The following is a 12,629-nucleotide window of genomic DNA, read 5'->3' as shown; positions in this document are numbered from 1 at the left end:
TGGGATTAACAGATACACACTACTATATATAAAATAGACAAACAACAAGGAACTACTGTATAGCACAGGGAAGTATATAAAAAATTTCTAGTAACCTGTAATGCAAAATAATCTGAAAAACAATATATATATATACACACACATATATATACACACACACACTTTGCTACACACCTGAAACATTGTAAATCAACTATACTTCAATAAAAAAGTGGTCTTTTCCTTTCTTGCTTTTCCTCTAGCATTAGGTGCCTCAAAATTAGCCAGAAATGCTAAGTAAAGAGAAATTCATCAATAATTCATAGTTTACAAATCTAAGTCAGTAAAACCCAGAGCACGTTGTGGTACGTAGTAAGAATGATGGGGTTCAGAAATCTCTTATTTCAAGTCCAATCAATTTTAGTTTAAAATTAGGAATGATTCAATAACCATTTAGTTGCATGAATGAGGTAGAGTCGAGAACAGAGTCCAATTTTCTATAGATATTCCTCAAGGTGTGTCTAGAACCTGTGAAATGCCAATCTGCTTTTTTGAGGGCTGTCTTTTTTATCTTAAGAATAACAGTTTCACAAATATTTATTTTTATTTCTTCCCATGGGAAAACAGAACCAAAAAGTTAAATATGTGGACCTTGGAGGATCTTATGTTGGGCCAACTCAGAATCATATCTTAAGATTATCCAAGGAGCTAGGATTGGAGACCTACAAAGTGAATGAAGTAGAGCGTCTGATTCACCATACAAAGGTAAGCCTGGAACAACCTTTGAAGGATTTGGAGATTTTTCTATTGGTATTTCCATATATTAGTACAAATTCCAGATCCTCCCCTCAGACAATCTCCTTCATCCTTGAATGACACATATGTATTTTATAAGTATATGTCAACCATTCTAAGAATTTTTTTTACTGTTATCAAAGACTAATTCTAAACCTATTTGGGAAGGTTATTGATGAAGTGGTATTAACCATTTGGTAACAAGTTGAACAAAACCAATAGAGAAAAAACATTTATGATTTATTAAATACCTCTATTAAAATAATTAGGGCTGTTTCATGTATACAAAAACTTGTGTACAGTTTTACAAATGCTATCTTAGACATCACGTGATAGAATATTTGCTATATGTCTAATGTAATTATTTTGAAATTTGGTTATTATGTGCTATATATAGGCTAAACTCTCTCTTTTGGAGATTTACATAAAAATAGGTCAAGTCCAAAATTTCATCTTCTGTGGGAAAGCTCCATTGATCTCCCTCAAGTTTCTGTGAGTTTACTGGGTCTCACATTCTCATGATCATTTGTGGTCCATGGTTCTTGTTTCCATGACACATATGCTCATTCACATTCACGGCCTGTGACTCTCTTCTTTCCTTTGCTCTATGTCAACCTAGGTTCGAATTCACCTCTTTGTCTTGACTTTCTTTGGACCACCCCAGTCCAGTATACTGGACTGAAATTTTGAACGGTGGAGGTGAGGGGTTCAATCACAGAAACGACTTAGAACTGAATATCGGACATTGTAATTCTAGGAAGCTCTTCAAACAGGGTGCCCTTGGTAATTTCTCACTGGCCACATTTTTCTGTGGATTCCAGTCTCCCACCATGTTTCTCCCTTTAGACTCTTCTCACAACTCCCTGATCCTTGTTTTCCCAGCATCTCTCTCTTGGTCCAAAATATTACTGATGTTCTCTGACAAACAGTCACCTGTGCTGGACCCTACTCTGAAGTCCCACAGAAGGACTGGCAGAGAATTTTAATTTCAATCTTTCCTCTCTCTTCCTCACTTACCTCCAAAAATGAATTGAGCAATATAGAGACAAGTTTCTCACTGGAAAAAATTACACCCTTAGGAGACAGAAGAAACTAGCAACAGTTAGTTTTGAATCACATAATAGTGTCAACGTTATATTATTAGTGGGTGATAATATTAAGAAGGACAAACAATAGACTATATGTTGTGAATTGTTTAATGAAACAGAAAATAAAAATCTATCTGATTTGGTATAATGTGGGTAACATTTATAATAAATGTTTTGTTTGACCTTCAGATTTTGTTTTATGAGCCTTTTCAACTTGCTTCCATATGTGTCTAGTGGGAAAAGAGACACATGAATTAGAAATGAAAATGAAGCATGGTGATAGTGTGATTTATTGAACATTCATCAGCAACTCTTTGTAAACATCATTCATTGTGTTCCTGGCTTTTATATGTAGATCATCTTGACTGATTTCTTCTGTCTTCATATCCTAACATTTAAGACTTGCAGAGACTGAATTCCCAGAACATTAGGATCTCTTTTAGATTTCTCTGGACAAAGGAGATGATGACTAGAAATTAAATTCATTTTTCTGTCTTTGTGTGGGCAGGGTTTCTTGGCAGTCAGGGGCTATGTTCAGGACACTTTGTTTTTCTGGAAATCTTTCCGCCAACACTATGTTCCTTGTTTGAAAGAGATTGCTCACAGTCATCAATTGTGGCAAGGATGTTATACTTGAATTTTTCAGAATGATGACCAAATATGCTTCTTTCTTTAGCTATTTCATATAATCCACATGCAGTTAAGAAAATAATTAAGCACTATCTCTGATTTGATAGAGAATAAATATATATGCCAACATTGGTCTTCATGAAATTCAAATGAATGTTATTGCTTTCTAATTATTACAAAAAGAAAGCAGGTTTATTGTAAAAATATAAGAAGAAAACTTGGGTAGAGAAAAACAATTAAAAAACCTCTTCAATAATCTCATCTAGAGAAATTCGCTCTAAAATATTCTTTTGGTACATAGATTTTCATGTTCCTGTGTTGCTATTTTCTGACCTCTGCTGGAGGAAATAAGAAATATCAGTACACTTAAAAATATTGTATACATATGCATATGTGTATATGTTTGATATACTTACTCTTTAATTCTCATCCTGAGACAATTAAAGCACTAATGAATTTATGAAACAAAGCTTTCAGTTTTTAGTCCACTGAAAACTGGTTGTATCCAGTGAAGTGTTACATGATAATAAATAATAATAAAGATTTTAGAGCCAAGAAGTCCTCCCTAAACTAAAAATTTGTTCTCCACCATCATCACCTCCATGTCTTTGCTCATATATCATTTTTCTTCTTTTGAATCTGTAAAAAGCATCTCAGATGCTTCCATCCTTTTCTGGAATTATTGACCAGAGCTCTGACATCTGATCTCTGACAAAGAATGTAGTTCAGAAATTTGTTTCTTCTGTAATGGTAGGAGATACTTTAGCCATTTGGACATTACCTATTACCTATTTCAACAACTACTGTTCCCAAATGCAAACAACGATTCATGCAAATATCTAGTATATTTGTGCCTCATTTCTTCAGTGGACCTGCATTGTATTTCTCAACCCAAAGCCTAAGAATGTCAAGAGTATCAAGTGTGTTACTTCTCATATTGTCAGATCCTGCTATTCAAATCAGCCTGCTCAAGGACTCTGTTTTTTTCAATTTCTTACATGATTGTTAACGTTAAGACAGAGTTTTACATGCAGCCTTAATAACATTAAGCTAAAGAGTTTGAAGGTGGTGGTTGGAATTGAAGCTGGTGAAATGGATGGAGCTACTCACATAGAGGGGTGAGGGGCTATAGCAGCCCGTGATAGGCTAGCTATCCAAAGGAAGGATGTTTTTTCCAAGAAACGAGGACCCCCAGTATCACCAGTTCTCTGATAGTACTAGAAGTGGTCTGTTGACAGTTGGGCTGTGCCCATGATAGTCCCATAACAAGCATGCATCAACCCCTGGTGTGTTGTGATATACAGGGCGTTTTGCTCTCTGCCTCTAATCTCCGGAAATGTTTCTGTCTACTGAGTGATACTCATTTTTTTGTGCTACAATAGATCTGTCTTATGTTGCTAAAAAGTGCCTTTCCAAACCCTTGTTCGTGAATTGAAGATGTGGTACCAAGCTATATGGGGATTAAATTATCAGTGGGAAAATGATCACTTCAGCTCAAGTTTATATAATTTAGAAGGTGTTTTCCACACTTCTCAAATCAGTGATACAGTCCTTCATGCCTAACAATTATTGTGAAACATCTACTCAAGTTTATAATCTATTTCACAGATAGTCATGCTAATTTCTGCTAGGATGACTTAGAAGGCAGTTGTTTACATGCCTTGGAAGTGATTTATGAAAAATGTCCCCTTTAAGGGACTAACTCATAATTAAAGAGAAAAATACAAGAAATATAAACCTCTTAAGGAATGTTGCTTCATTTTGCCTTGCACCTCTTCCTCTTTTATCTAGTGTGTGTGTATGTGTGTGTGTGTTTGCATGCTCACATGTGTGGTTATTGTGTTGTTTGTTTTTTGTTCTTTCAGACTCATACTTTGAAGGGGTTTTGTACAATGTAGGCTATTGACGTTTAGTGTTTCTCTGTCTCAGGAGTTTTATAAGTCTGAAATTTAGAATTAGTGTCAAGTGAAAGTATGCATGCAACTGCTTTAGGCCCAAAGGCTGAACTGTTAGGAGTCTGGTGAATGTAAAGATGTAGCATGACTTAAACTTAAGAATCCAACTTCACACTGGTAGTTGTGTGTTTCCAACGTTCAGCTCTTGTGATAAACTGAGAAAGAAAAAAAAAAATATGCTCTGGTCTTAGTCTACTTCCCAATGAGCAGAAGCCAAGATCACTGTCAAAGTCGCTTTTGTGTTGTATGTGGTCAATATCAATGCTTGAAGGGATGAGGAGCCATTTCTAAAATACTTTGCCTACGTGTTGCTGCTACAACTGCTATTGCTTAAACAACTTTGTGGAGGAGGCACCATTTGGCAGAACTTTTCCATTTGTTAAGAACGGTGAAAACCAATAGAAAATACGGTACCCCCAGAGCACATGAAGGCATCGAGTGGAAACTAGATCTCTAGCGATCAGACCAGTTGGGTGAACTTCTTGGAAGAGATCACTGTCTCTCCGTGTTAGGGAGAGAATTAGAGGAGACATTGAAAAAGAAAATATTCAAATTTGAATTGCATTTGGAGAATGAAAACCATTGTAAGATGTTGGACCTCAGTATCTTGCAGAAATCAACAGACCAGGAGCGTCCAGTCTTCTTCAGACTCTTAGTATCCCCTTCAGCATGCCTCTCCCTCCAACATTATTAATCCAGAGAAGCCTGGATCAAAGTCAAGGGTGTACTTGCTTTTCTCACAATGACAGAAGAATCCAGGAACAGGTTGGACAAAATTTTGTATTTCACCCAGGAACAGCTGCCATTTTCCCATGAACTTCACACATGTCACCCAGAGCTGGCTGGTTCTGAGGTGGGCTTCCTGAACATTCTCTTCCATACCCACCCCCACTCCACTTCATTTCTTATTTGTTGGAAACAGATATATCTTATAATCACCGGAATATCCCCCCCTCTAAATATGTAGAATAGTAATTTCCTCTTTAGCAGGCAAAACCTGTTTGTCTAGTGATCATTCTGAAGCTTATGTTAGGCTCTTCTGGAAATCAAAGTGCTCATTTGTGTTTATAAAAGACAGGCAGATTTTTGACATGTAATTGATGAGGATGATGCTTTCAGTGGCTGAATGTGGGGGAATATTTGGGTATACGAGAGGAATTTATTCTAAGCCTTCAAGATTCCTTTTTAGAATTTAAAATATGATAAAATCAGTAAAGAAAGTGAAGTCGCTCAGTTGTGTCCTACTCTTTGTGACACCATGAACTGTAGCCTTCCAGGATCTTCAGTCCATGGTATTTTCCAGGCAAGAATACTGGAATGGGTTGCCATTTCCTTCTCCAAAATCTGTAAACATAGTTTCTATGTAAAAACACACATGCACACACATCTGGATAAATTTAACAATGGTTAGAGTTGTGGGTAACACAGAGTTTTAAATTATAGTGGAGGTAGAGGGTAGAGAATGTATAGAATTCAGTTATGGTGGTGAAGTTCACGAAAGGAAACAAGCCTGTGGCTTAAAATCTTGTGGGAAATGTTTACAGCAGCTGTACCATATCATCATGGAGTATGGCCAAGTCATGTCTGACTTTTTGCTACCCCATGGACTGTAGCCTGTCAGGCTCCTCCGTCCTTGGAATTCTCCAGGCAAGAATACTGGAGTGGGTTGCCAGGGGATCTTTCTGACCCAGGAATCAAACCCTAGTCTCTTGTGTCTAGGGCATTGACAAGTGGATTCTTTATCACTGTGCTGCCTGGGAAGCCAAGTAGTCCAAAGGAGATGCATTGGCAGAGGCCCAGCTCATCAAAGGATGGTGACTAACAAGGGTGATCATGTAATAAGCCAAAGCTTCAGCAGCCTGTAGGGATTGGCAAAAAGTAGAAGATGGCCTAAAATATGTTAGCCTACCTTGCCACACCCTCACAGAGCCCATGCCTTTCTATTGGCCTCTGCTTCAACTAGTAAATAATAACAATGGGAACGTTGCTATGGTATGGACATCTAGAACCTTCCAAGTGCTTTCACTCATGACCTCTTTTTTAATTATTATTATTTTTGACTGCTTGGTATGTGGGATCTTAGTTCCCTGACCAGGGATGGAACCCACACCCCCTATAGTGGAGTCCTCACCACTGGACCACCAAGGAAGTCCTCATGATATCTTATTTGGACCTCACAAATGTGAGTCTCAAATAACTAGAAGTTTTGTCCCCATTTAACAGATGAGAATGTAAAGGCTAAAGAGATTAATTGCATATGGCAGGAAACGATGCAGTCAGAGCATGAACTGAGATGCCAAGAATACACATTAAAGAGCTCGCTGTCCTCTGTATGGGAGACTTTCTGTCATTTCCATCTGAACCCCAGCACCTGCCTTTGTCCTCCTTCTTTCCTGCCAAACTTACACTCTAGCATCTTGGAAAAACCCTGTTGAAGATCCTCCCTTCTTTAAAATTATCTGCAATTGACTCCAGTTATTCCACTGACTTCTTCCCAAGTCCTGTATCCTCCTCACTTTCTTGATTACATTTTGTGAAAAGTGGTTTGGAAGTAGAAAGTGAAAGTCACTCATCATGTCCGACTCTTTGCGACCCCATGGGCTATACAGTCCATGGAATTCTCCAGGCCAGAATACTGGAGTGGATAGCCTTTCCCTTCCCCAGGGGATCTTCCAAATCCAGGGATCAAACCCAGGTCTCCCACACTGCAGGCAGATTCTTTACCAACTGAGCTGTGAGGGAAGCCATTGGAAGTAGAAAGAAGTCTGTTATTTGTACTTTAAGATTAAGCACCCTGCCCCCTACCTCCCACACACACAGAGAACATATTTTATTTACATTTGACATTCTTGGATTCTTATTTTTGTATTTTCACATAAAGTTTTTAGGTTTGCTTTTTTCACTTACAAATATTCACAGATATTTCCTAATGTCCTTAGAAGTTCTTTGTAGATACCATTTAAAATAGATATACAATATTCTGTCCCAAGAACATTCTGCAATATAGTGGCTATTTTGCCAATTGGTTGCATTAATTAAGCTTCTCCACTCTATTCAGATGGTCTAACATGTAATACAGATCTAATATAGGTTACTAGTATGCAAGGCACAGGACTAAATAATTGAGTTTGTGACAATTTGAGGTAAAGTCGTTGTGGGATTTGTGGAATCAAATTTTTTTTAATATGAAAAGAAACAAAAAAAGGCACAGTGATTAAATAAAATAAAGCAGGGAAAAAAATATTTCCATGGTGCAATTAAACCAGGAAAAGACTGCAGCCATAGATCATAAAATTTGAGAATTGATGGCAAGAAAATTGGTGGCTGATGGCAAAAAAAGTTCATTCCTGACTCTTCAATCCCAGAACTATTTTTTTGCTGAAAGCAAACATGTTACAAAGTAAAAAATTACTAAGGACTCCCACAGTTTCTCTTGGCGCTTCAAGGTCATTACTTGGTCTGCTTTCCCAATCATCCAGGTGACAGTTTTACCAATGCCTTACCACTTTCTCTGGCGGCTTAGACGGTAAAGGATCTACCTATTAATGCAGGAGATCCAAGTTTGATCCCTGGGTCAGGAATATCACCTGCAGAAGGGAATGGCTACCAACTTCAGTATTCTTGCCTGGAGAATCCACACATGCCATGGACAGAGGAGCCTGGTGGCCCCAGTCTATGCGGTCATGAAGAATTGGATGCGACTAAGCTACTGCTTTCTCTACCTTTCAATCCTGTGCCATTTCTTTTCTGGGCACTTGCACCAGGTCCACTAAGCTAATGGTACACAATTTAAAATTTTGTCCTAGCAATGCTCCACTTCGAGTTATCATCACATGGTGACTCCAAATAAAGAACTCTGGAATGGACCAGCTTGGATGAAATTGGCACCGAACATTAAATACATTTAAATAAAGATTTAAACATAAAGAATTAGAAGAATTATGATTGTAGTACAAAATGTACTAGTTTGTTTTTTTAAAAAAAACTTTTATATGGTAAAACATTATGGAATATATAAAATCAGAATGTGAGGAAGGTGAGAAAGGAAGAAGTATAGGAAAGATGAGTGTTACTTGAAATTTTCCATCATAGCATGGAATCAGTATATACCAAAATTATACTTGTAGCTAATAAAAAAAGAGTCAAATCTCTTAATGATCTTTATGATCTTTTGACTTTATGCTACAGGGCTCTTTCTCTTGTTTTAGGCAACATGCATTTGAAGTTTAACCCTTTCTTCAGTTCCCTTCAGTTTGTGTTTCTTCTGACTGAAGCGACTATGTCACGCATGCATGACATTAAAATAGCAAATATTATCTGATTTAATTCTCATATATTTGTATTTCTTTCTTTGCTCCTTCTTCTCTTCATTTCTTACTTTTCTGTTTCCTTCCTCTTTCTCTCAGTCATCCGTTGGTTCACTTGTCCATCCATACCAACCGTCCATCCATCCTTCTTTTGATGTTGTAGATGCATACACAGAGCTCTGGAATGTCATGTTATAAGCTAATTTTTTTAACCTGGAGTAATACGATTTGAAGTAATTTGTGGCTTTCTTCATTGTATTTTTGAGTACTGCTCAAACTTTTTTTGAAGAGTTCCTTTCATTTTTATTTTTAAGATGTAATTAGACAAATACTCTACTTTTTCATATTCTTTTCCATTATACTTTATGACAAGATACTGAATATAATTCCCTGTGCTATACAGTAGGAATTTGTTGGTTATCTATTTTGTATATAGTAGTATGTATCTGCTAATTCCAAACTCCTAATTTATGCCTCCCCATACCTTTCCCCTTCAGTAACCATAATTTGTTTTCTATGTAAAGATGCTACTTTACATAGCATGTAAAGTTCATGGTCTCATAGCATGAGAGTTCATGGTCTATGAGAAGAGGTTAGGCCCAGTGTTTCTAGCAGATCTCTGTTATTCTTACATGCCCAGACAGCAGTCTCTTGGGTGACATAACTATTAACAAGAACCAAACTGCTTCCAGCCAGGCTTAGCTACTGAGCTTTGACCCTTTGAGTTTAGACAGTCTAGATCCCAAAGCAGTTGTTTGAATGCAGACCCTCAAAGATTGTGATCATGGTATTAATGGACTGCAGAATTTCCCCAGTGTATTCTACACACACACACACACACACACACACACACACACACACACTTCATCATTGACTTTTTTCATGACCTTGGCCATGTTATTTCTGCTTTGTACTTTGATTTCCATTTGCAAAAGGTGGATATTTGTACCTGTCCTATTTAGTGCTTTGAGATGTTAAAGAGAAAAGAGAACAGAAGACACTGATTAACATTATTTTCACCAATAAGACTACTGTGGGACACTGAAGATACCAAGAATGTTTTGATAGAGCCTGTTTCCTTTCCTTTTGAAAAGAAACTTTTCTAATAGGCTCTGAGGGTTCTTACTACCAAGTAAAAATTTAAATGGTGAAGCACCAGATAGGATAAAGCTATACAAATTCTTTTCAAATGAAAACCAGGTCAGTAAACTCACCCTGAAAATATTTTCACAGGCGCCTTATACAGTGAAATATAACTTCTCTTACTGTAAAATCCAGTCTTCTTTATTTATTTCTCATATTAAAAAAAAAAAAACTTGTATTTATTTGGCTATACTGGGACTTACTTGTGGCACATGGGATCTATTTCCCTGACCAGGGATCACATCCAGACCCCCCTGCATTAGGAGTGCACATGTTAGCCACTGGACCAACAATGTGTTGGCTGTTCAATTGTGTCTGACTCTGCAACCCCATGGATGGTAGCCCGCCAGGCTCCTCTGCCCATGGAATCCCCAGGCAAGAATACTGGAGTGGGTTGCCATTCTCTTCTCCAGGGGATCTTCCCAACCCAGGGATCAAACCCGGGTCTGCTGCACTGCAGGCAGATTCTTTACCGCTGAGCCACCAGGGAAGCCCATTTGGACTATACCCATACTAAGTGCTCTAGTGGCTACTGTATGGGAACAGCAGAGGCCTAGAAAGTTAGCAGATTCTGTGTATTTTTCCAAATGTTTCCAATCCAGCTTCAATTTTTTTAAAAGTCTGTCTAAAACATGTCTAAATATTACAACAAAAACCCTGCATTGTGGCATAGATTAATTTTGCTTATTCTGGCAACTCCAAATGTATGGCATCACAAAGAACTTGGAAATAAACAAAGAGTGAAATTCCTTATGTGCCTGTTGCTTCCTAAGAGCAAACCAGCTTAGAATCCCTTTTTAAAAACCCTCCTAGGTACCCAGAAAGAGGCCATGTCCCTGAGGTTTTCATGTATAAGACAGTGAGCAAGTTGGAATTAAACAGGATTGAGGTAGTCAGAGATGCTTCCTTGGAGAGTGCTTTGGACACTTCTCAAAACCTTGAAAGACACTGCTAAATAAATTTAAGGAACTAACTTTGTGGAGAGCATAAATACTTTTCCTATGGTGGCATTACTTTAATATTATTTTAATGAAATTGTTAAACTGTCTCTGACTGTGACTGACTCTGGAGAAACCATGGAACTGGCCCAAAGTGTTATAAATTATTATTGTTTTAAAATAGAGTTAAGGAAAATTCCCACAAGTAATGAGCTATAGAGAAGATAAGGCTATAGTTAAGTGAAAGATGTTTATTCATTTCATCTTTTGCTCCATGCAAAGCTTGGAGCAAAAGGGCTGCAGAGTGACCTGGAGCCTTTTACTGCTGACATTTACTGTTCCCTCTTTTATAAGTTGGCAAATGTTAAGGGCAGCTGGTGCAGACAGTGTCTAGTCACATACAAACCAAGAAAAAAAAATTACAATTCACAATCACCTATAGTTTAGGTTCTCACATGGAATCAAACACATATGTGCCTTGTGGTTCCTGGAAACTCAGTTCAAAATTGAATGTAATAATAGCCAACACCTTTTGAGATTCAAATATGTGCAAAGCACCATTCTAAGCATTTGATATGCATTATCTTAATCCTCGGGAAAGACATATAGCTATTACTATCTCTTATTTACAAATGAGGGCGTTTCAGCACAAGATGTCTGGGTGATTCGCTCAAGATCTCTCAGTTGGTAAGAGATGATCCCCTTCACTCCAGAGTTTGTGTAGTTGGCTCCATAGCTGCAGTGCTAACCCCAGAAATCCTTATGTAAGAGGAGCGGAAGTCTCAAGAAAAACAAAGGAAAGGGTAAAGGTGCTCAGAACTGAACTGCGGACTCAACCCTCCTCTTCTTTCTGCTCAGAGTCTTGCTCCTTAAGGCTACCATTTTTCTGTCTTATTCCTCATTGCTGATTTTTTAAACCTCCATTTCACCTCCTGAGGTCTCAGGAGGTGATCTCCTGGTGGCATTAGGAACCCATGGAGGCCACTGACACGAACTCTCCTTTTGGTTTAATCAGAGGCTCTCAGTATCTCTATCTCAGAGAGATATTGAACCATCTCATTTCATTCATATCCAGGAGTTTAAGAAAGTATTGAAGTTGCTCATTCTGGTAAGACTGCTGGAACTCTGTTATACCAAATCAGTCTGAGAGTAGACAACCATACATGTGTCTCACATTTATTTCATTTTCCCACTGCAAATTGTAAACATAATATAGTTAGAAGAAGAAGCATTGCTCTCTGTCTAATTTGATGCTAAGGCAGAAAAGAAAAGGTAAAATTATATATTTAAGGGTGACCTATGTAGGGTAGGTGTTCTGGCAGTTAAATGGGGTCATTATGATACATAATGACATTGATCCTTTGGATTAGAAAGGATGAGAGTCCTTCTAAAAAACAACAGGTTGTTTTAAGCTCCTACCTCTCTTTTCTAAGGCCAGGATGGTTGTACTGCTACTATTTTAGGGACCTCATATTTCTCCATTATTACTTCCAGGCATTTTTCCCAGGTCATTCTTGACATTTTGTCTATGAATACAGGCTTATTTCTTGACTGTAGAACCCTGGAAGAAAAACAGCAGTAAAAAATAAATTAGAATGAATGAAACTAAATTTTTGTTATGGCTTACAACTACCTACATGCTATGCCCCTTCCAGTGTCCTGACCCAGGTCACTCTAGTCTCCAGCCACTCTGGCTTCTAGTATGTCAAGTTTGTTCCTATCCCAGGGCTTTTCCACTTTGAAGTAGATTAAATATGAAACAATGATACAAATGAATTTATTTACAAAAGAGAA

General features: G+C 37.7%; 1 protein-coding gene across 1 annotated transcript in view; it reads left to right on the top strand.

The window, feature by feature from the left end:
• MAOB (monoamine oxidase B) overlaps positions 1-12,629 on the top strand; it is a 114,451-nt gene that overhangs the window by 43,505 nt on the left and 58,317 nt on the right. Inside the window, exon 3 of the mRNA XM_065915920.1 lies at positions 607-744. Coding sequence (XP_065771992.1) covers positions 607-744 — 138 coding nt within the window. The remainder of the gene's footprint in view (positions 1-606; positions 745-12,629) is intronic.

This window comes from Muntiacus reevesi, chromosome X, assembly GCF_963930625.1.
Source record: "Muntiacus reevesi chromosome X, mMunRee1.1, whole genome shotgun sequence".
NCBI lineage: Eukaryota > Metazoa > Chordata > Mammalia > Artiodactyla > Cervidae > Muntiacus > Muntiacus reevesi.
This window is presented reverse-complemented; position numbering and strand designations above follow the sequence as displayed.